At 42.3% G+C, this 21299-nt stretch overlaps 1 protein-coding gene across 1 annotated transcript in view; it reads left to right on the top strand.

Annotated features, from left to right (window-relative positions):
- The window catches only part of DNAH11 (dynein axonemal heavy chain 11), a 148601-nt gene that overhangs the window by 44983 nt on the left and 82319 nt on the right, over positions 1 to 21299 (top strand). The window contains exons 31-43 of the mRNA XM_081883500.1: positions 1058 to 1189; positions 4522 to 4682; positions 6967 to 7123; positions 8613 to 8758; positions 10361 to 10477; positions 11947 to 12085; positions 14019 to 14111; positions 14771 to 14965; positions 16651 to 16728; positions 17698 to 17830; positions 18566 to 18693; positions 19950 to 20098; positions 20924 to 21074. Of these exons, the coding sequence (XP_081739626.1) occupies positions 1058 to 1189; positions 4522 to 4682; positions 6967 to 7123; positions 8613 to 8758; positions 10361 to 10477; positions 11947 to 12085; positions 14019 to 14111; positions 14771 to 14965; positions 16651 to 16728; positions 17698 to 17830; positions 18566 to 18693; positions 19950 to 20098; positions 20924 to 21074 (1779 nt within the window). The remainder of the gene's footprint in view (positions 1 to 1057; positions 1190 to 4521; positions 4683 to 6966; positions 7124 to 8612; positions 8759 to 10360; positions 10478 to 11946; positions 12086 to 14018; positions 14112 to 14770; positions 14966 to 16650; positions 16729 to 17697; positions 17831 to 18565; positions 18694 to 19949; positions 20099 to 20923; positions 21075 to 21299) is intronic.

Here is a 21299-nt window from a genome sequence, read left to right as displayed (position 1 = left end):
TAAAACAGAGCTAGTTTACAAAGCTTCCAACTAGGGGCGAAGGAAGGCTCTCCGGCACCCGGTGTGGTGTGTCGAGGGGCAGGGCAAACCGCCTGGCGGCGCATGCGCGGCACCACTCCGTACTGTGCACGTGCAGCGCCACTACATACCGGCGGCAGGGCAAGCTGCAGGGAGGGCGATTCTCCATGCGCTGTGGCATCAGGGGTGGGGCAGGTTTGTCGTCCCCCCCCCCAGGGATAGCACCCGGGGTAGACCTCTGCCCCCTTCCTCTGCCACTGCTTGCAACATCAAGTTGGTAAACCTGAACTTTACTGCTTTAGGTTGCAGGTGTAGGATGTTGCTTGCTTGAATGCTTCCACAAAGCACAGAGTCTTCCTTCATATAGGAAAGTGACATGTCAAGGAAAGGCCAGTTTTTGCTGTTTTCCTTGGCTTGGTAGTGCACAAAGCTTTCTTCATGGAGTAATATTGCAAAATTCAGTTCCCCTTTCCATGCAAGCTGGAAGTGGCACAGTCCTGCAAAAACCTTATGACTCAGTTCTTGCCTATTGTGTTAACGGGTGTTAAGACAAATGAAATATGTCTGTAGGAGTGATTTAGCTAGAGCGTTAAACAATGCCCTGTCATCCTGTATTTATTGGCTACTCACTTTTATCTGTGATAAAAGAAGCATTTCCTTTGCCTGTTCATAGATAAGATGGTTTCTGTGTCTTTGCAAACACACCACAAAAAGTTTTGGGCACCTTACAGACTAACAAATTTTATTATGCTTAATAGCCAATGTGTAGTTTTCACAGGCTTGTATTACAGCAAGAACGAATATAAACGAAGGGAATAAAAGCATTTGTTTGATTGCAGTACCAGTTACTAGCATTGTCTAAGCTAGTGCATGTACTGCATATACATGTTTTGCATATGAGGGGCTCATACCTCTTTGCTATACAGCAAAATTGCTCCAGCAGTTGAATTAACTAATTGCACACAATAAACCAACAAGTGGTGCTTAAGGCTAGTGGAGTTCCATTCAATAACATTTCTTTCCTTGTGCCTTTTTCAAGATCACTCAGCTAAATGCTCTTATCTCTCTATTGTTGGGAGAGCTGACATCAAGTGACAGACAGAAGATCATGACTATTTGCACAATAGATGTTCATGCAAGAGATGTGGTAGCAAAGCTTGTTGCTCAGAAGGTAAAGTTAAATCTCCATCTTGTCTTCCATACCAGGGTCCAAGGACTGGTTCATACTACTTTATTTTACATGTTTGTTTGTTTGTTTGTTTGTTTGTTTGTTTGTTTCATTTTTCATTTTCTCTGCTGCAGTCCTAAATGTGTCCCAAATATACTTTTTTTGAAGTAAAACTCATCCTAGTGGTGCAGCGATAAAACTGCTAGCACATTTGCAAAGCTAAACTGGGTCCAGTTTTGGATGAGGGACTGCATGTTAAGATTACTGCATTATGGGGGATTGGACTAGATGACTCTTGGGGTCCCTTCCAGCTCTGCGATTTTATGAAATAAATGAGTAAATGCTTCCCAGAGGATCAGGTTATTAACTGTCATGCATGCAGGGTAATCCGAAATATGTTTACTGACGTTAACCTCACTTAGTCTTCTGTGACTAAGGCTGCAACACAAACTATAGCTTAATGCTATGTGCATTAGCCTATAATTACTATGAGCAATGCCAAGTCATGAGCTTTGAGCTCATCTGCTCATCTCCTCTAGCTGCAATATAGCTGGAAGGAGGAGGTTGGCAGCATCCACTTATTTTGAACCAGAGTTCCTTTTTACATTTGAATGACAAGAATACTATGGTTTGTTATCAAGGCAAGTTCATGAATCATGGTTTGATCGTAGCCTTTTTTTGAATAAGCCAATATTTAACTATTTATTCATTGGATAAATTTATGTACCACTCATATTGCATAGTTATCTGGATGGTTTACAAACCAAATTAAAACTAGAATAGCAAACTGTAATGGGAATTGGGGTTGCTTGTGCGTAAATTCCAAACTGCTCCGAGCAGGCTACGTAGCTGGATCTTTTTCCCGGTTTGACAGCCCTAAAACGTGACTGTCTCAATCACTGGCAGAATCCGTCAGTGGGCGTTTCCTAAACTTCCTCCAACATAAGAATTCCTTAACAGCCAATCTCCTCCTCCCTTCCCTGCGCGGAAGCCTTCTGCGCAGAGTGGGTGTGCCAAGGGGTGGTCCTGCACTCTCCTCACTGACCTCACTGGAAGAGTCTCAGAGCCTCCCCTCCGACGTACTCTCAGTCTCTCCTTTCTTCCTGGTGTCACCTCGGTTTCCTTCCCCAGCAGAAGCTCTCCCTCTCTCCTTGCTGGTTCCCTCTCCGGCATCATTAGGGAGCCTTACCACTCCACTCGGCTCCGATGTCAGTTCCCTGACACAAACAAAAAAGTAGAAGCAATAAAACAATTATAAATAATACAAACAGAAAAAATGGTATATATTATAAAAAAAAAAAATTGGGAGAGCAGCTAAATATTGAGTAAGAAGAATGTGAGTGTGTGGAACATTTTGGGCACTTTTGGGGGGGCACTTTTAAAAATTGAATGCTCACTGCACTGCACCAGGTTAGCCAAACTTTGGCAATCATTCTCATATGGGCCATGTTCCCTGCATATCCCATAACTCAACAACAAATAATGGGTTGTGCAGGTTAATTTGCAGAGATTCTCATGTGCATTTGTTGCTGAAGGTGAGGGTATGTAGACAAGGGCATTAACTCAACACTGAATTTAGAAGAGGAATACAGGGCATAGCTGTCCCCCTGTTAAAACACATCCAGGAAATTGCTACTAGGACAAAACAACAAACACCTCTTCCTGAGTTCTTTTTTCTTATAAAATCAGATTGGGATGATGGGAACGGTGGTTATGTAGTTACTCCCACAAATAAGATGTGTATCAGTGAGGTTCTCTGATATAGGACATTCAGTCTACTCAGGCCTTGTCTGGTGTGAGGAGAAAGCCTCAGGATCATTTATTTCCCTGAAATGTCACTTCTTCAGGTGTCATACATCTCCCCCGGGGAGGAGGGCTCAGAACCACTTGTTTATCATCTCTGAAGCAACGGGGGCCTTGGAGCAGGCAGCTGAGAACAATGTAGGAACAGGAACCAGTAAAACTGGAGTTTTGAGCTCCTGCTTTGTCACAGCTCCTTGGCACCAGTTTGTTGGTGCAGAACAGCTGGGTGTCTTTGAAGCTATTTGATCAAGAAAGGAACTGCTTTCAGAAGTTTTGCTCATGGGTTGTGATCCATACATGAGTAGGGAATGAGACTGTGGCAGCTAGGTAAAGGTAAAGGTACCCCTGCCCATACGGGCCAGTCTTGACAGACTCTAGGGTCGTGCGCCCATCTCACTCAAGAGGCTGGGGGCCAGCGCTGTCCGGAGACACTTCCGGGTCACGTGGCCAGCGTGACAAAGCTGCATCTGGCGAGCCAGCGCAGCACACGGAAACGCCGTTTACCTTCCTGCCAGTAAGCGGTCCCTATTTATCTACTTGCACCCGGGGGTGCTTTCAAACTTGCTAGGTTGGCAGGCGCTGGGACCAAGCAACGGGAGCGCACCCCGCTGCGCCAACCTTTCGATCGGCAAGCCTAGGCGCTGAGGCTTTTACCCACAGCGCCACCCGCGCAGCTAGCACCACCCTAGTAACCCTATGTTGAACATGGATGTCTCAAGTGGGGAAGCCTAAGTGCATAGGTTGGCACAATGTATATATGCGTGCATAGAGCTCTTATGTGCTTGACACATGGATGTCAGGGGATGGGCCATGAGCAAAACTTTTAAAAGGTCTGTTCAGACAAACCACTGATGCTTCTGTTTTGTGGTAAGTCTATGGGTAAGCACTTGCATAGCTTGTGGGCTCCACCTGGTTAGATGGTTTCAGCTTCCCTCCACTAGAGAATGAGAGAAAGGGGATAGTGGAACCATAAGTAGACTTTACTATCTGCAATTGAGAGAGAAAATATTTGTGTGCCAAAGGCAGGCACCAGCCCCACATCACCTGCCTGTGACACAAAGGGCTCTGTTTCCACTGATATTTTAGAGACAGTACTGTACAGTAGGAGATTAAAAGGGCAGAGAGAAACAAATGAGACATCAAATATATAATTGTTTCATGGAGCCCAGGGGATATTATTAAGGAAATATGAAATACAAAATTGAGTCATATCAAATCCCCAGAGTTGGTTTCTTGTAAAAGGTGAAAGAGATCTTGGCAGAAGAAGTTGTAATGTCTGCTGCAACAAAAGCCTCCATTAAACAGATCTTACATTACGCTTGCCTCTGTATGGTGTGGAAATGCCCAAGAGTGCATATAATCCCTTATAATTGCCAGTGTGAGGGATGTTGCTTGGGAAAGGCTGGGGATGAGGTGTGAAATGAGTGATGACAGTTTTGACATTTTGGCATGTCTGGTTTCTTTCATCTCTTAACACCCTCGGCATAGTATTTGTGCAATGGAGATGTGGTTATTTGTTTTTGTTTTTTTAGGTCACCAGTTCCCAAGCTTTTGCTTGGCTGTCACAACTGCGCCATAGATGGGATTGGGCCCAAAAACACTGCTTTGCCAACATATGTGATGCTCAGTTCCAGTACTACTATGAGTATTTGGGAAATACCCCTCGGCTGGTTATTACACCTTTAACTGACAGGTAAAATCTGCTTTGGCTAATAGTGGGCTACCTCGACTTGATCCGTCTTGTAGAATGCGAAGGCTAAACATGAAATGAGCTGTCATTCTCCCCTGTGAGGAATCCTTAACATTGCAAATGTGACATTTTGACAAAAACAGTCACATTGTAAAGTAAAATAATTGCGTTGGGAATAAAAGGTATCCCCCATATAATCTGAACAGTTATGTGTTGTGTTGCATGACAAGGACCTAAGAATGGTTCTTACACCTAAGAATGGTTGGACAAGACCTCCTAGAGTTTTCTTTTTACCCCAGTGGGATTTTCCCCTATTGGCAGGAAATCACAGCTTTCTTGTATTATAGCTCCATAGTCACAAGGTTGCCACCCTTTCTGAGTGCATGGGCATGTTTGGAATTTTGAGAGAGTGCCATGGGCACTGGCCTCTCTGGTTGCTTCTCACGCGTACCCTCCCCACACCAGACAGAAAGAGGCAGAGAACACGCAGGCAAAGACGTGTGTTCTTGCGCACCCACATTCTTTAGAGTCTAGGTAAAAGTTGTATCCCTTGGAGTGAAAAAGGATTTTATTGAATTTGCATGACTTTAAGGCTTACATTGGGAGTAGACTGCGCAAATAAAAATCAAATACCTGGTGTTTGCCAGCAACATAGTGCTCTGATTCTGAGCTGGAGTGGGAAGTAGCCGAGGATGAGGAACTACCTGTTGTAGCTGGCCTTGTCATCTCAGCATCTGTAGAGGTGTGGCTGTTCCTTGCAATTGGGACTTCTGCATGATTGGGGGTCCAGATCACATGGCACACCTAAATGTGAGCAGTTGTTCACATGCAATTGCTCTTTTGCAGATGTGGGGGTCTGCTTCCTATCTGCTCTTTGAACCCCTTCATACAAATGATGTGTAAAGGAAGATTACCCAATATATAGATGTGAAATGGAGGGTTTTGGGGGCACAGGGGGGCGCTGTGGGTTAAACCACAGAGCCTAGGACTTGCCGATCTGAAGTTCGGCGGTTCGAATCCCCACGACAGGGTGAGCTTCCGGTTGCTCAGTCCCTGCTCCTGCCAACCTAGCAGTTCGAAACAACGTCAAAGTGCAAGTAGATAAATAGGTACCGCTCCGGCGGGAAGGTAAATGGCGTTTCTGTGTGCTGCTCTGGTTCGCCAGAAGTGGCTTAGTCATGCTGGCCACATGACCCGGAAGCTGTACACCGGCTCCCTCAGCCAGTAAAGTGAGATGAGCGCCGCAACCCCAGACTCGGTCATGACTGGACCTAATGGTCAGGGGTCCCTTTACCTTTACCTTTTAATGGAGGGTTTTGAAATATATTGGCATTGTCTTTGGCCCTCTTTCAACACTAATTAAACACATTTTTATTTTCCCAGGCTTTTAGTAGGGACTGATGAGATATATTTTGTCAGATTCTGTGTACCTACTATGGTGCTATTGCCGAATAAGTATTTGCTGTATCTTGATGCAATTTTTTTGCAGGCTACTTTCTGTTGTGTTTTACTGTAGATTGCTTTAATTGCATTTTAGCTTTTAACATTGTTACCTGCTCTAGGATCATGAAAATGATGGGCAAAATGTAACGAATAAAATGAAATGTTTTATCATCTGGCATCTGCTTATTTGTAAGCCACTTTTCCACAAGAAGTAGCTCACAACATAGCAAATGAACAGTAAGCATAACCATTCAAAACATATTAGACGCCGTCATACATAATCATAATATCAGGAAGCTCAAAAAATCAATCCATACAACATTGTGTAAAACAATAAAAGCAAGCTAACCTAATATAAAAGCTTAAATTAAGCAACATTGTATAAAGCAGTATGAAGAAGGAAACATAATTAAATAATTGAAGCTAAACAGATGAGGGGAGGGGAAATTCTTGGTTTGTTTTTGTTCTTATTTTTATTATATATTTTGTGTTTTTTATATTGTATTTTTATTTTGTAAACTGCCCTGAAATCTACAAATGAAGGGTGGTATATAAATTTGATGATGATGATGATGATAAAAAATAAATAAATAAAATAAATAAAATTGTGTTATTGTTAAATAACAAACCTCTTAAACAAGAGGCAGCCCCTCTAGGTACTTGATGATAGAATAGGAGGATATAAATATTCAACAACAACAACAACAACAGTTTATAATAATGATACCCTTACTGCAAGTTTATCAACTATAATGTCCCTGCATTTTTGTGGATTTGGAATGTCAGCCACTAAAGTAATAGGCTGTTGGCATGTTAATAGTAGCTGTGCTTTTGCTTGTTAAAGGTGTTACATCACTCTCACGCAGTCCCTTAATCTAACAATGAGTGGAGCTCCTGCAGGTCCAGCTGGGACAGGCAAAACGGAGACAACTAAGGATTTGGGCCATGCGCTTGGGATGATGGTCTATGTCTTCAACTGTTCTGAACAGATGGATTACAAGGTACTGAGCCCATATTGAGGGGATACTGTATGAGGGAAGACTGTCATGATAAGTGTGTTGTTATGCGCACAGAGACTTTTGCATCCCTTTTTGTAGCCACTGTTGATGGAATGACCGCTCACCACATCAAATGGGGGGCACCTTTTACATGGTCGCACGCAGCTCCCCGGATCCCAATGTGGCTTCCGGTAGTATGGGCTGGCTTCGCTCTCCCCAGGCTGGATACCTGGAGGTCTTTGCCTACCTCAGCCAATTGCCCAATCCCGCTTGGGGAGGCATTGCCAGGGGATCAGTCAGGTTAGGGGAGGGACTGGCCTGCCCACACAACTGAAGGTGAATCTTACCTACGAAGACTCCACTTGTCCACGCAAAGCTGGGACACCAAATATCAAAATGTGCAGAGCAGATTTTGTTCCCATGTCCTGAGAGCACGCAGTCCTATGAGAATTGTTTGGAAGTTTATTTCTCTGTTGGCAAAGCCCTTAGTTACCGTACATCAGCTCCTAAGGGGCAAGGGTTATACAGGCCGCCCCTGCTAACTAGCTGGCTAGGCAATCTACCCCTACGGTCCTAGGCTCCGACCCGGATAGTTGGAGTAACAGCATTACCACACCCTTTTCAGCTTATTTAAACTCACTTATCTGACGCAGTATGGACAAGTGCCCTATGATTCCTTCTGAGTTTTAAGCCCTTCCTTGTGCATGGAGACACGAATATGGGAGATTCCAAAGGCATGGCTCTCTCTCAGACTGACACAGTCTCTTCCACCTCTGAGATGCCCTACAATTCTCTTTCCACCTCCTTTCCCCCATCTTTTGCTGCCTGGTCTCTTCCCCTTGATTCTACCACCATCTCCGGCACCTGCCTCATTGGTGGCACAGAACCCCACAAACCTCTGACCCTTGATCCTCTGAATCAACCTCCTGCCCTCTGCCTGCACATCACCCCTCTCCTCAAACTTCTTCTTGCCCCTGACATCCCATTGCAGCATTGTCCCCAACTGCAGCTTATCTCCATAGGAATGAAACCCACAAATTGGGGGCAGTGAGAGAATAGGTGCATCAAGGTTGCCTTTTATTCTCCTCTCTTTTACATGGATATTGCTGTGATTCCTTTTAACAACTCAGTAAAAAGGGGGTGAATTCATTTGTGTTCAGGAAAATCAAGGCGCACCATTGGAACGTGTGTCCCCTGAATTACGTCCCAAATTGCAAACTATTTGCTTCTTCCTGTTGAACAAAGCCAGTTCCTATATGCACAGTTCAATGCCATCTTCTGCATAATGCTGTGATTTCTTGAACGCACTAGACAGAATAACCAGGCAACCAGTATAGATAAATTAGATGGAAGTGCAATAATACAGGATTTTGTGATTAATTAGTTGTATATCACTCATTTACATGGGCAGCTTGTAAATGCTTTACATATAAGAAAAAAAACTTTACATTTTCATAAATAAATCTGAATTTTATACATTTATTTATTATAGTCCATTGGAAACATCTATAAAGGTTTGGCCCAGACAGGTGCTTGGGGCTGCTTTGACGAATTCAACCGAATTTCAGTAGAAGTTCTTTCCGTTGTGGCTGTGCAAGTAAAGACTATCCATGATGCCATAAGAAATAAGAAAAAGCAGTGAGTATATTAATAGATACATCCTTCAAAATTGTTTAATGTATTCAATGTAATTTGAAGATGGTGCAGCATATGAAGAAACCACCCACTGGTGCGAACTTTCACATCCTCTTTGAAAAGGCATTTGCATTTGTGTCTGTCAGTCTATCTTTCTATCTGTCTAGCATGAGGATAATTTGCTGCTGTTTTATTGGTGTGTGTTTTTAATCCTGTGTATCAATTGTGACAGCCTGCTAAGCCTAATTCTTCTGATTTATTTATTATATTTGGTAATAAAAAATGGATTCGGAGAAATTGAACTTGCACCTGGGAAGTTTAGTCTGAAGTCTCGCATGTGCCATATATAGAATAGGTGGCCTGGGAGAAGACACTATTTCTTGGCCTTGGCTTCCACTATGTAAAATAGAAATATTTTATACCTCCGTAACAACAATTGTAAAGCATTTTTTCACAGTTGAAATGCAATTAAAGTCATGGAGCAATAAGTGCAATGATTGCACATCATGTGATATTAGTTGGAAATCGGATCCAAAAATCTGGCTGGCATATGATGCGGTGTATTACCCCCGTGTTAGTTATGAATTTCATTTTTATGAATTTTGGGTTGTTTATTAATTGAATCTGTTTTGCTTAGCTATTCACTGGGAAATATATAGACCTATTTAGCATTTTTAACCGTTAGCACTTCATGTTGGGATAGATCCAAAGTGAGCTAGTCGCACAAGCTAGGCTGCAGATCTACTCATGATCTGTGCTGATGGAAGGGGTTATGATTCAGCAGACATCCTTGTCCGTTAACCTATGCCAGCCTCCATCGCAGAGACCTCTTCTGCAGAAAAGACCATTGGCAAATACTGTAACTCAAATCAGGAAGCCTGGGTGTGTGTGAGAGAAGTGGAGCAGGGTCAATTATGGATCTGCCAGATCCTATACAGGTCTAGCTCCTGGAGAGGAGTCTGATCTGAACCTTTCTGCTACGCCAGCATGGAGCTGGCACCAGAAAGGAATGGGGGTATGAATTTACTTCCCTACCTTCTGCCCTGGCAGGTCTATGCGACATCTCTGTCGCTCTGTTTCACCTACCTGCTCCCCAGCTAGGCATAGGTTTGCTCTGCTTGTTACAACTAACTTAAATTTCATGGATTTCACTTGGGTGAACATGTGACCTAAAGGTCTGGACTCAACCCATTGTTTAGTTATTGTTTGATACTGTTGTATGGAATGCTGAAAAGAAGTGAAACCAAACTACTTTAGGCATTCTGAAAGGTTTAGGCATACCCTGTCCAGTATGAAACAGCGTTCCTCCCATAGCATAGCATTAGCACATTTTATTTTCATTTGGAATGTTTTGAAAGTCACCTCAGTTTCAAAATAAGTTCTGCTATGCAATACCAGAGTGGGGTAAGTGAGCAGTGAAGCACAAGGCCCAAATCATCTTGGGTATTCAGAGCCAGCTATGTGAATTTGGGTCCCTGCCACACTGTGTTTGTGTGTGTGTGTGTGTGTGTGTGTGTGTTTGAGAGGGAAATGGAGTCAAAGAGAATTGCTTAAATCCCAACCAATTTCAGCCACTTCTTTCCTTATATTGTGCAATTGATGCAGATTTTTATTCCTTGGAGAAAACATTTCACTGAAAGCATCGGTTGGAATATTTATTACTATGAACCCAGGTTATGCAGGCCGAACAGAATTACCTGAAAATCTCAAAGCTCTTTTCAGGCAAGTATGCTGCAGATTCACATTCTGAGCACTTATGCCACCTAATGTCAGTTGTTTGATTTGCACTTGACTTGTTGCACGATGATTGTGTGAAAGAGTTTCCCAAAGTTGCAGTATTGCTAGCTTAACCAAGGGAGAGAAATTCTTTCTGTATCTTTGCTAAGTGTGCAGTAGAAGAAGTTGTTCTGTGAAAAATCTAGTTGCAATACAAAAATAAATGAGTTATGATGAAAACCTAATACTAACTGAATTCTCTTAAAGCACTGAACAGTATCTCCCTATTACTAAAAAAAAAAAAAAGGCCCACAACTCATTTATTATGATGCAGGACAAAGAGCTAGTCACAAGTTCCTTGCCTTCCTGGGCAGCAGGAGGACTTAGCACATTCCTTCCTGAATGTCTCTTTTACCCCAAACAAGAAAAAAAACTTTTAAGTTCCCAGCTTTCCATTCCGTGGACAGACTTTTGGTTTCTTGTTTCAGATCTTTAAAAAATGGCCTATGAGATCCACAGTTCAGACAGTCCTGTACATTGTAACTGCCTTAATATGTCTCTTCCATGCCTGATACTGACTTATTTTCAATGACCTTTCACTGGATCAAGGTGGGGAACCACTTTTAGCTTGAGGGACACATTTCCTTGTAGGCAGGAAGCCCTCCAGGGGCTTGCATGCCATTGGTGGGCTGGGCTAGAAGCAAAAATGGTCAAAGCAACAGATGTGGCCAACTTTACAAAGGAAGTCACATTCCAGCCATGCAAAATTCGGAGGTTTCTATAAGCACGCTACAAGCAAGAGGTATTGCCCCAGTTCAAAGACACATCTCAGCCAAGCAAAAATACTCAAGAGCATGGCTTGGGAAGAGCCCCAAGGTCCAGGTAGGCTTGGCGGGTCACATTTGGCCCCCAGATCCGAGGTGTCCCCCCCACCACTGGATAACCTACTGTTCCAAAACCATCTGTGTTATGTGCTTAATGCAGTATTTTAATTAGCTATTTGGTCTCACATCACGAAACTAATAAACTATTATTTTACACACACTCTAATTAGAACTATTGGGAACGGTATCATTTTGCCAGAATTCCATTCTGGAAAAAATCAAGTTGAAACTGGCGGTTTGTCTAGTCTTGCTTTTTACCAACATAAAGGGCCATCTTGCAGATTCCCTGTAACAGCATCTTAGATTTTTGTGATTTGTCTATAGAGGACTTGCAAAGCCTACCCCGTCAGCTGATTCCTTTGAAATAGCACTGGTAGGGAATGCTAATAATTGCCAACGAGTAATTAGCCGTATTTTTTTTTGCTTTGAAAGTGCTTGTTAGCAATGAGTGACACACATAATTGTGACTCTCTTGAGCTCTGCTAAAATGTTTGTAGACATCACTGTCTTGAATTTAGGTGAGATGGCCATTTGTTATTCTCACAATGTTTAAATACTAATCCCTGTGTTTGGTTCTTACACTTTTTTTAGACCCTGTGCAATGGTTGTCCCTGACATTGAACTAATTTGTGAAATTATGCTGGTTGCTGAGGGGTTTGTTGATGCACGCTTGTTAGCCAGGAAGTTTATTACCTTGTATACTCTCTGTAGAGAACTTCTCTCTAAACAGGTAAGGGAGCTCTTTTGGACCTTGAGATTTCTCCCATGCTAATCAAATGGTATTGTGCTACAATATAAACTTGCAAAATAAAATGTAGGATGCTTTTGAAAGCAAAAATATTCCTTAAGCTATTCACAGTATCTGAGAAAGCACACATTATCTGCAATATATAATATCTACATGCATTGGGGGCCCCATAAAATTATTTATGTTCTCCCAGTAAAGCCCTGTAGCCTACAACAGATGAAGCAGAACAGATGGAATTAAATGAAAAGGGAATTGCTTACCTTTTCATATGTACAACTTTGTCATGTCTGTTGAATATTGATTTAGTTTGGCTTTATTCATTTATTTCAGCATTATTGGAAACAATTGAAATGGTTTCTGTGTTGGTGTTTTGTTTTGGACAATGTAATGTTTGCTTGGTTCTGATTACTGTAATCAATCTTCTAGTCTGTAAGCATTCTTCTAGTCTGTAAGCATTCTAATGTTACAAAGGAAAGACTTGCCTATGTAATCCTATTAAATATTTTTTTACATTCTAATCTCTTAAATTGTTTATTTCGAAGTAATCTTCATTGATTTTCAGTGAAACTTGATTCCAAGTATATTACAAGTAATCTTTTTTTCATTTGCTGGATTGCTACAAAAACATGAGTCTCTTTGAGATTGGCACATGTTGCGAGCCAGGTTACGTATGGCCTCTGCACATTGCTTACCACAGTGAATCCTCAAAGCATTGAGGACAATGGTCTATGAGAGGCCCATGAGCCCAAGGGGTCTGCTCCAAGAACACATTGTTGCTGGTGTGATTTGAGATTAGTAGCCATGAGTTCTCTGGGAACCTGAAAGCACAACATCAGGGGTAAAAGGTGAGGTTGGTAACACTAGAATATTCTGGGAAGAATATTCACTGTGAAGAGTGAAAAGCAGGATATAGACACAGGTGAAAGAAAAAACAAGATGGGTTCTGAAAGCAAGGAGCAACTCAAAAGAGAAGGAGCTAATAAAAAGGTTCAGGCAAAGAAACAGCAATTATTTGAGGAGCCCTAATCCTAACCTGTAACAATCTTACTAATGAATTAATATTATGGTCACAGATCAATAAAATTGATACAAACAGGATGAAATACATAATACAGTTGTACCTTGGATCCTGACATCTTGCGAGTCAGACACTTTGGCTCCCAAACGCCACAAACTCGGAAGTGACTGTTCCGGTTTGCAAACTATTTTTGGAAGCCAAACTTCTGACGGGGCTTCCATGGCTTCTGATTGGCTGCAGGAGCTTCCTGCAGCCAATCAGAAGCCACGCCTTGGTTTCTGAACATTTTGGAAGTCGAACAGACTTCCGGAATGGATTCCGTTTGACTTCCAAGGTACGGCTGTAATAATGCGTACAGATTTACCCTACCAAGACAACAATTCCCTAGTCAAGCACAACTGTGCCCAACAAAGCAGTCCTATAGTGGGAGTGGCAGTGGTGAGGAACAGAATCCATGGCAGAGCAAGAATAGGATCCACTTTAGATGGATTGTGGTGGCATTCTGTGACACCCCCCAGCCATCTTCCCAGGGAGCGTTGGATTGCTTCCAAAGAGTAATGCTCCAGGGGAGGGTCTCCTCATGAACCAGAGGCACAGTGCGACTTTGTTGAGGCTCTTCAGGTCTCTTCCCCCCACTTCTGGGTTTCTGATGCTGCACGCATGCACAGTTGCACGTGACATGAACGCATGTAAATGGGTGGGATGCCTGTATATGGATTTGGAGACTTTGATTAAATATTCTCATTTTTAGAATTTTTTCTCACCCCACCATAGGCAACACTCATAATATCATCAAAAAGCAGAGCAACTTTGGTTCCCAGATTTTGAGAATTTATTTATTTAACCACGTTTCACAGGTGAGCATTTAACCTTTCCCCCCTTGTATCTTCACCACAGGATCATTATGACTGGGGCCTTCGTGCTGTTAAGTCTGTTTTGGTAGTTGCCGGCTCACTGAAGCGAGGAGACAAAGCTAGACCTGAAGATCAGGTATGCATAGTAGCACAGATTGGTGCTTCATAAACATAATGTTGGAATAGCTTTTCCCACAGTTTGATTCTAATTACAAAATTACCTCTTTAGAGCAGGAGTAAGAAACATTATTTTCTGCTAAAGGCCACATTTCCTTAGGGGTAATTTGTCATGCTAGCTGTGGGCAGAAATGGAGCCCAAAGTGGGTTGCAATGTTGCATAGCACGCTTCCTCTGTCTGTCTTTCTGTCTCTGCTATCCCATCTCCCTCAATCTCTGTGATTCCTCCGTCTATTTTGTCTCTTTCCTTTCACCACCCACATTAACGTAGTTTCCTTTCTCCTTCTTCCATTGCTCCTCTTGTTCCCATTCCCACCCTCCTCCCACCTTCATTTCCACCCCTTCTGGATTGCCTCTATCCTGGAGCACACACAAAACTGAAAATGAAAAGTGATGCGCAGAGGGGTGGTGTGCAGAGCAAGACTGTCCCAGTAATGGTCCAGAGGGCATTAGGCTGTGGGCTGAGGGTTCCTCACTGCTGCTTTTAATGGATGTCCATATTTGTTCTTTACTCAGAGGAACGAATGCTTCTTCAACTCTGTTACTACAAAAACGTATTTTCTGTTGATTGAAAGCTCTTGCAGGTGTGATAGCGTGTGGTTGACTGTCCTTTTCCAGGTACTTATGCGAGCCTTAAGGGACTTCAACTTGCCCAAGATAGTGACAGATGATATCCCCATTTTCATGGGCTTAATCAGTGACCTGTTTCCGGCTCTGGATGTTCCAAGGAAAAGGGACTTGCAATTTGAACAGATGGTTAAACAGTCTACCCTGGAGCTTCGCTTGCAGCCTGAGGAGAGCTTTATTCTCAAAGTAAAATAATCCATTGCCTCTAATTACACCCCTTAAGAATTTCAATCAAAAAATAATTGCAGACAGGTTGTGTTGAATGTGAAGGTTATGCTTGTGTACAATGATAGCATTCCTATTGTGTCCTGAAAGTGGTGGTATTTCAGTAATACTCCTGTACACTTGCAGGCCAATGTTATAAGTAAAGATTTGGGTTTCTGAAATAATATGTAGGAACTACTGCTCCTGTCTAGTCATGAAAATGCTTCCTTCCCTCACTGCCAAATGTCCTTAACTTGCTCAAATTTTTGTCAGTGACCAGTGGTTATTAATAGTAGGTTTTCATTCTTCACATAGTACTGAATTTGAGGCGCTGGCGTTGTCATTTGTTTTGCTATGTTCCTTTATTCAATCAAAATAGAAGAGAAAGCTAGATTAATCTTTGTAGTGCAGGAGAGTTCTGTGTGGAACTTTTTTTTTCATATCTGCATTCAAATTGTGCCTCCCAAGATTTTAAACACAGCAGCTGCACTTGCTTGCCTTTAGAGAAGATGGGTGACTGTTAGTGTGAGGCTCACTGTGAATCACAGAAGCAGAAAAAGCCATCGCAGCCCATCTCATGTGGCTCCAACTCTCGTGTTCACAGATGGGCCATTAGAAACAGCAGTCATGATATGATTTAGAAGTCAAACTTGGAGATCTAAGGCCACTGTTGTTTCTCATTTGTGAATGAGGGAATTCAGACTAAGATTGAAGCTGTCCACACTGGGATGTTTGGTGAGAAGAAGCAGAGACCTGTGCTGCCAGCCTTATGCTCCAATGAAAGAGTCTGCTTGGATCAGCCCAACTCACAGTTTTACATGTGCGGGTGGTGCTGTGGGTTAAACCACAGAGCCTAGGGCTTGCCGATCAGAAGGTCGGCAGTTCGAATCCCCGTGACAGGCTGAGCTCCCGTTGCTCGGTCCCTGCTCCTGCCAACCTAGCAGTTCGAAAGCACATCAAAGTGCAAGTAGATAAATAGGTACTGCTCCGGCAGGAAGGTAAACGGCGTTTCAGTGCGCTGCTCTGGTTCACAAGAAGCGGATTAGTCATGCTGGCCACATGACCCGGAAGCTGTACGCCAGCTCCCTTGGCCAATAAAGTGAGATGAGCGCCGCAACCCCAGAGTCGGTCACGACTGGACCTAATGGTCAGGGGTCCCTTTACCTTTACCTTTACCTCTCTTATATTTTTTTGGCCAGCTAATTTGAATTCATTTTGTGAGTCTTGCTGCCCCTTTAGTTGTTTTTTTTCTTCTCTTCAGTCCCTGAAAAGGGACTTGTGCACTTTAAAAAGATGCCTAGAAAGGGGAGTTTCGCCTCCATTTGCCACCCGTCCTGTAGTTACTTGACATCAAGCAGTCAGTGACATTTGACATTAGTGTTTTCTTCATTTTACCAGGATATGGTTGTGTGGCTTAGCAAACAAAAAAGGATGGGGAGATTTGTTTTCATTTCTTGAGGCTCATTCATTAATTCAAGTCTGGGTGTAGGGCCTTGAGAGACTAATGTGCCATCTTCAGGTTATCCTGTTTGAAGTTATTTGGAGGAAAAAAATTTCCTGACTACAGGAGAGGGTGGGAAGCTGCTTTTTGGGAGGTAATTGGTGTCGGTGGTAATGGGAGGACAAGGAAACAAAACCACTGGCTGTGTATTAATTCTGTTTGACAGATTGTTCAGCTTGAGGAGCTTCTGGCAGTGCGTCACTCTGTCTTTGTAGTCGGAAATGCAGGCACTGGAAAAAGCAAGGTACAGCATGGTGCTTTAACAGTCATTTTTTATGGCAGATTTTACAAATGGGGGGAAAAAGCAGCTCTACGCCAGCTGGCATAACACTGCATGCTTCTCTTCAGCCATCCCCCTCAACTCTGATTTTAAAGTGAAAAGTTGAGCATTGTTATGGTCAGGCTAATCATGACAGAGATGTAACTTCGCCCCCGCCCTCCCTGAGTCTCAAACTACCCAGGGATTAGTTCACATACATCAACCACTTAATTAGGAAAGGATTCCTCCCTTCCTCTTTCAGCTGGTCACCCAGATGGGAAAGACAAAATCCAGTGGAAAAATAAAAGTTCAAGCATGGGTGTGTTTAGGGGGCGGTAATGATTTGGAGTGGCTTCCTTTTATGGTGGAAGCAGAGGCTCAGCAGGAGCAGTCTGGAATACTATGATTCTGGGACCTCCCCCCACAAATATTCTCTCTCAGAAACAATACTTCCTCTGTTTGTTAGTTTCCTATTATTCCTGCTCAGTCTCAAAGCCTTAAGAAAGTGCAGTAGTATTTAGGTAAGTTTAATGTAGGTTTCTAGAGCCATTGCTCCCACATCTTTTTCATCCCATTGTCATTTCTCATCAAAAGGTCTTACAGTTTTTAAAATTTAATTTACTGCTGAATTTTTATACCCTACCTTTCCTGCAAGGAGCTCAAGGTGGTTGTCCCCAGACTCAGAAAACAGGGCTCCATAAATCCAAACGTTGTAAACTGAGGGTTGAGTTCAGACTAAGGCAGTGGAATTTAGGATGCATTAAAATTAGGGGGGGGGGTTTAATCATGACTCAGCTTGTCTCTTTGATTTAAGTGGGAACTAGTTTAATCTGGATCTGCCCCCCAAGACGTTATGGAAAACTGGAAAAGCAGTGTCAATATTTATATAAGAACACTTTCCCCCAAAATTGAGACCTGGATCCTAACAAGAGTCTTCTCCTTGATGTTCATCAGGTTCTGAAAACGCTGAACAGGACTTATATGAACATGAAGCGGAAGCCTGTTTGGAATGACTTGAACCCCAAAGCTATGACTACTGATGAACTCTTTGGTTTCATACATCATGCTACTCGAGAATGGAAAGATGGCAAGTAGAGGATATATTTTAATTACTGTAACATTCACTGCACATTCTTCATGTTTTCCTGCAAAATATCCCTCAACTGATGTTTATTTTGCTAGGATATTCATACAGAGAATTCACATGGTGTAGGCTTCCTGGGGCCACACTGTTTTATACTGCAGGCGATGGGTAGGAAAGATCATGCTTGAATAATCCCAACTTTTTTGTTCTTAAACCCTTTCTTTGCATACAAAATGTAGCATGTTAAAAAGATTCTGCTTACCCTCCTCACTACTTTTCTACATGCAGGCAGTTAAAGAGAAGTATTTAAACTAGAGTTCTTCCCCACTTACAGTCTGAGGTGGTACTGCCCTAAGGCAGACTTCACATGCAGATCATTACTTAGTTATCAAGCTATTTGCCTGCACAATCTTACCTTTGTCATCATCATATACTCCATGTCCTCTCTCAGCTGCCAAAGTATTCCAGGACTTTGTCACACAGTTCTGCTGTCAGGATGTATAATCTTTTTCCCTGCCGTATAGATTACGTTGCCTGGACCCAGAGGGTTCCTGCTTTTGAATCCTGTCCTCCAATATAGGCTTTCTGTAGCCAGAACAAAAAATTGGGGAAACTCCAGGACGTACTTGGAAGACTTTGTGCCCAGGGTTCTTTGGACCCCAGTTGGATTTTTATTTTTTTATTTTTCATCATTTCAAAGTTCCTTTGTCCAAAACATATTTGCCTCCTGTTTTTCAGGACTCTTCTCATCTCTTTTGAGAGAGCAAGCTAATATGACCCATAATTGGCCCAAGTGGATTGTCTTAGATGGGGACATCGATCCTATGTGGATTGAGTCGCTCAATACTGTCATGGATGATAATAAGGTGAGCAAAAAGCAAACACGTTTTCTTTTCCCATTGGACAACTCTGCATTTTGCATCTTTCTTCTTTGTTTCCTCATTTGTTTTCCTTTGCCATACCTCCTCCATGTTTCTGATAGGTAGAATGTTCACCCCATGTTTTACGTGGCATCTTGCCCCATAGTCAGGGTTCATCCACAACCCTGTTTGGCCTGCCACTTTCCCCTGGGAAAACCTGTGGTTTCCCGCTGAATCAGACCAACTGGCAATCAAGTTTCCCAGGACAAAACCATTCAGACCTATGCCTGGAAAGCACAGGGCAAGCCTTTCTAAGCACAGGGCAAGTGGAAGTGTGGGTGAACCCTGTGTCTTCAAAACCAGGCTGCATTACTTTCTTGCATTCTAGTACCATTCATTAAAATTAAGGCCCATTCATACATTTCCCACCATGTTTAACACAGCATGGCAAACACCAGTCTCAAAAGAGTCTGTTCTCATGCGTGCTAGGGCAGAGGCTGAAAATATGTGTTTCTTGTTGAAAACAAAACAGTTCCTAAGTAAATCCAACCCTTGGTGATTGCAGTTGCTTATACTCTAGTTAATCCAACATGCCAAGTTCAAACCTGGGTTTCTGATCCTCTTTTGTTGACTTAGGAATTGGTGATTTGTTTGAACTCACAAAACTGAGTTCAGATGTAATAGGAAATTGCCTATTGTATGTTTAAAAGTTGAAGTGAGTGCTTCTAAACTTCTCCTGGCATATGGCGAAGGACAGGAAAGAGAGAGTATGTAAATCAACAGGTTGCTATAATTTGTTCCATGAAGTGGGAAACCATGGCCTTCTATAACTTCTTATCGAGTCCTTTGTGTAGCTCAACTTGTATGGAGAGATGAGTTGTTACTTTACATCTAAGAATATTTTTCACAGCAGTAAACCACAGCTCTCTTTCTACACACAAGTGCATCTCTCCTAAGTAAACCAATTGTAAGTTATGTGCAAGTAGTTTTTGAAATACATTTGCCTTGAAATTAATTTGAACTGTTATCTTGTGTTTTCCTCACCCCCTGAGAATTGGTGGCCTTCCTTATATATAAATTGTGGCCATGCGTATTTCAGAATACAGAATTACCCTTATGAAGGCCAAAGTATATTTTAATTTTAACATAGCCTTCAAATATTAACAGATCTTTTTACGATAGCAATTCTCTGATTTATTATCAGAATGCAAGCCGTGGATACAGCTGTCAGAATAACTTGATTCTGTGCTGCTAATGTCTAGGTGCTGACTCTTGCTAGCAATGAACGGGTTTCTTTGACACCATCCATGAGACTGCTGTTTGAGATACACCATTTGAAAACAGCCACTCCTGCCACAGTATCTAGGGCAGGTATTTTGTACATAAACCCGCAGGACCTTGGCTGGAATCCGTAAGTACCTCCTATGGTTCAGTTGGTAAAGCATGAGACTCTTACTCTCAGGGTTGTGGGTTCAAGCCCTATGTTTGGCAGAAGATTCCTGCATTGCAGAGGGATGGACTAGATGACCCTCTTGCTCCCTTCCAACTCTACAATTCAATGAGTATGATTCTATGACATTCTGCTGTCAACTTTAACTGAATTTTATGGAAAAACAGCTGGCATATGATGGCTCAGTCTTGATTTATATTTCCCTTTTTATATTTCTCAGTTGTTGAAAGCGACTTCAAGGTTTCCATGAGGCTAACAAAGTCTCCCAAAACTCTAAAATAGAAATTGTTGTAAACACGAATGTTGGAGTACAGCTAAGAAATAAGTTTGGGGTTTTTTGGCTCTGCAACTTTTTGGTCCGATGGCACAAATTTCTGATTTAGTTCAGTTTTTAGTAGTTTGTAGGTTATAAATATTGTAATAAATAAGAAAATAAAGCCTGGGATTTTCCTCTAGTCACTTTCCAGTATTACTGCACACTAGCAATTTGTTGTTTTTATTAGTTTTCACAGTAATAATACTCTAATGTAGGAATAGCCAACTGGTGTCCCAGAGGGCAACTCGCTTTCACTTGGCTCCCAGCACTTCAGAGCCCAGATCCTAGTGCCTTTTGTGCTGCTGTCATCCCAGACAGTATTGCTTGGCAAAAAGTTGTGCCAATTGTGGCTCTCTTAAGCCAGTTAGGCAACTATTCCTGAATTTTCTCAGCACTAACGGGAAAGTAATTGTAAGTCCCTGCACTGATCCAGCAAATCTATGCAGAAACCATTGTGTTTTCTTTTTCAGATACGTTGCAAGCTGGATAGAGACAAGGAGTCACCAATCTGAAAAAGCCAATTTGACAATCCTCTTTGATAAATATGTTCCTCTATGCTTAGATCAGCTCAAAACTAACTTTAAGACGATCACACCCATCCCTGAGAATAGCATGGTTCAGGTATGCTTTTACTTGTGCAGATACTATTATTATCATCGTTGTCTTCATTTATGTAACCAACCCATCTTTCTGCAACAAGGTGTACTATAAAAACATATAAAAAGGCAACGAATAACACAAATATGCTACAAGCCAGCTTCAAGCTCCATGTGTGGCAAAGGATTCCTGCATAGGAGTAGTATTAGATGATCCTTGTGGCCCCTTCAGCTTTACAATTCTGCAATT

Source organism: Podarcis melisellensis (genome assembly GCF_964234715.1).
Source record: "Podarcis melisellensis genome assembly, chromosome: 12".
Classification (NCBI taxonomy): Eukaryota; Metazoa; Chordata; class Lepidosauria; order Squamata; family Lacertidae; genus Podarcis; species Podarcis melisellensis.
The sequence above is the reverse complement of the archived record's forward strand: the minus strand, read 5'-3'. Positions and strand labels throughout refer to the sequence as shown.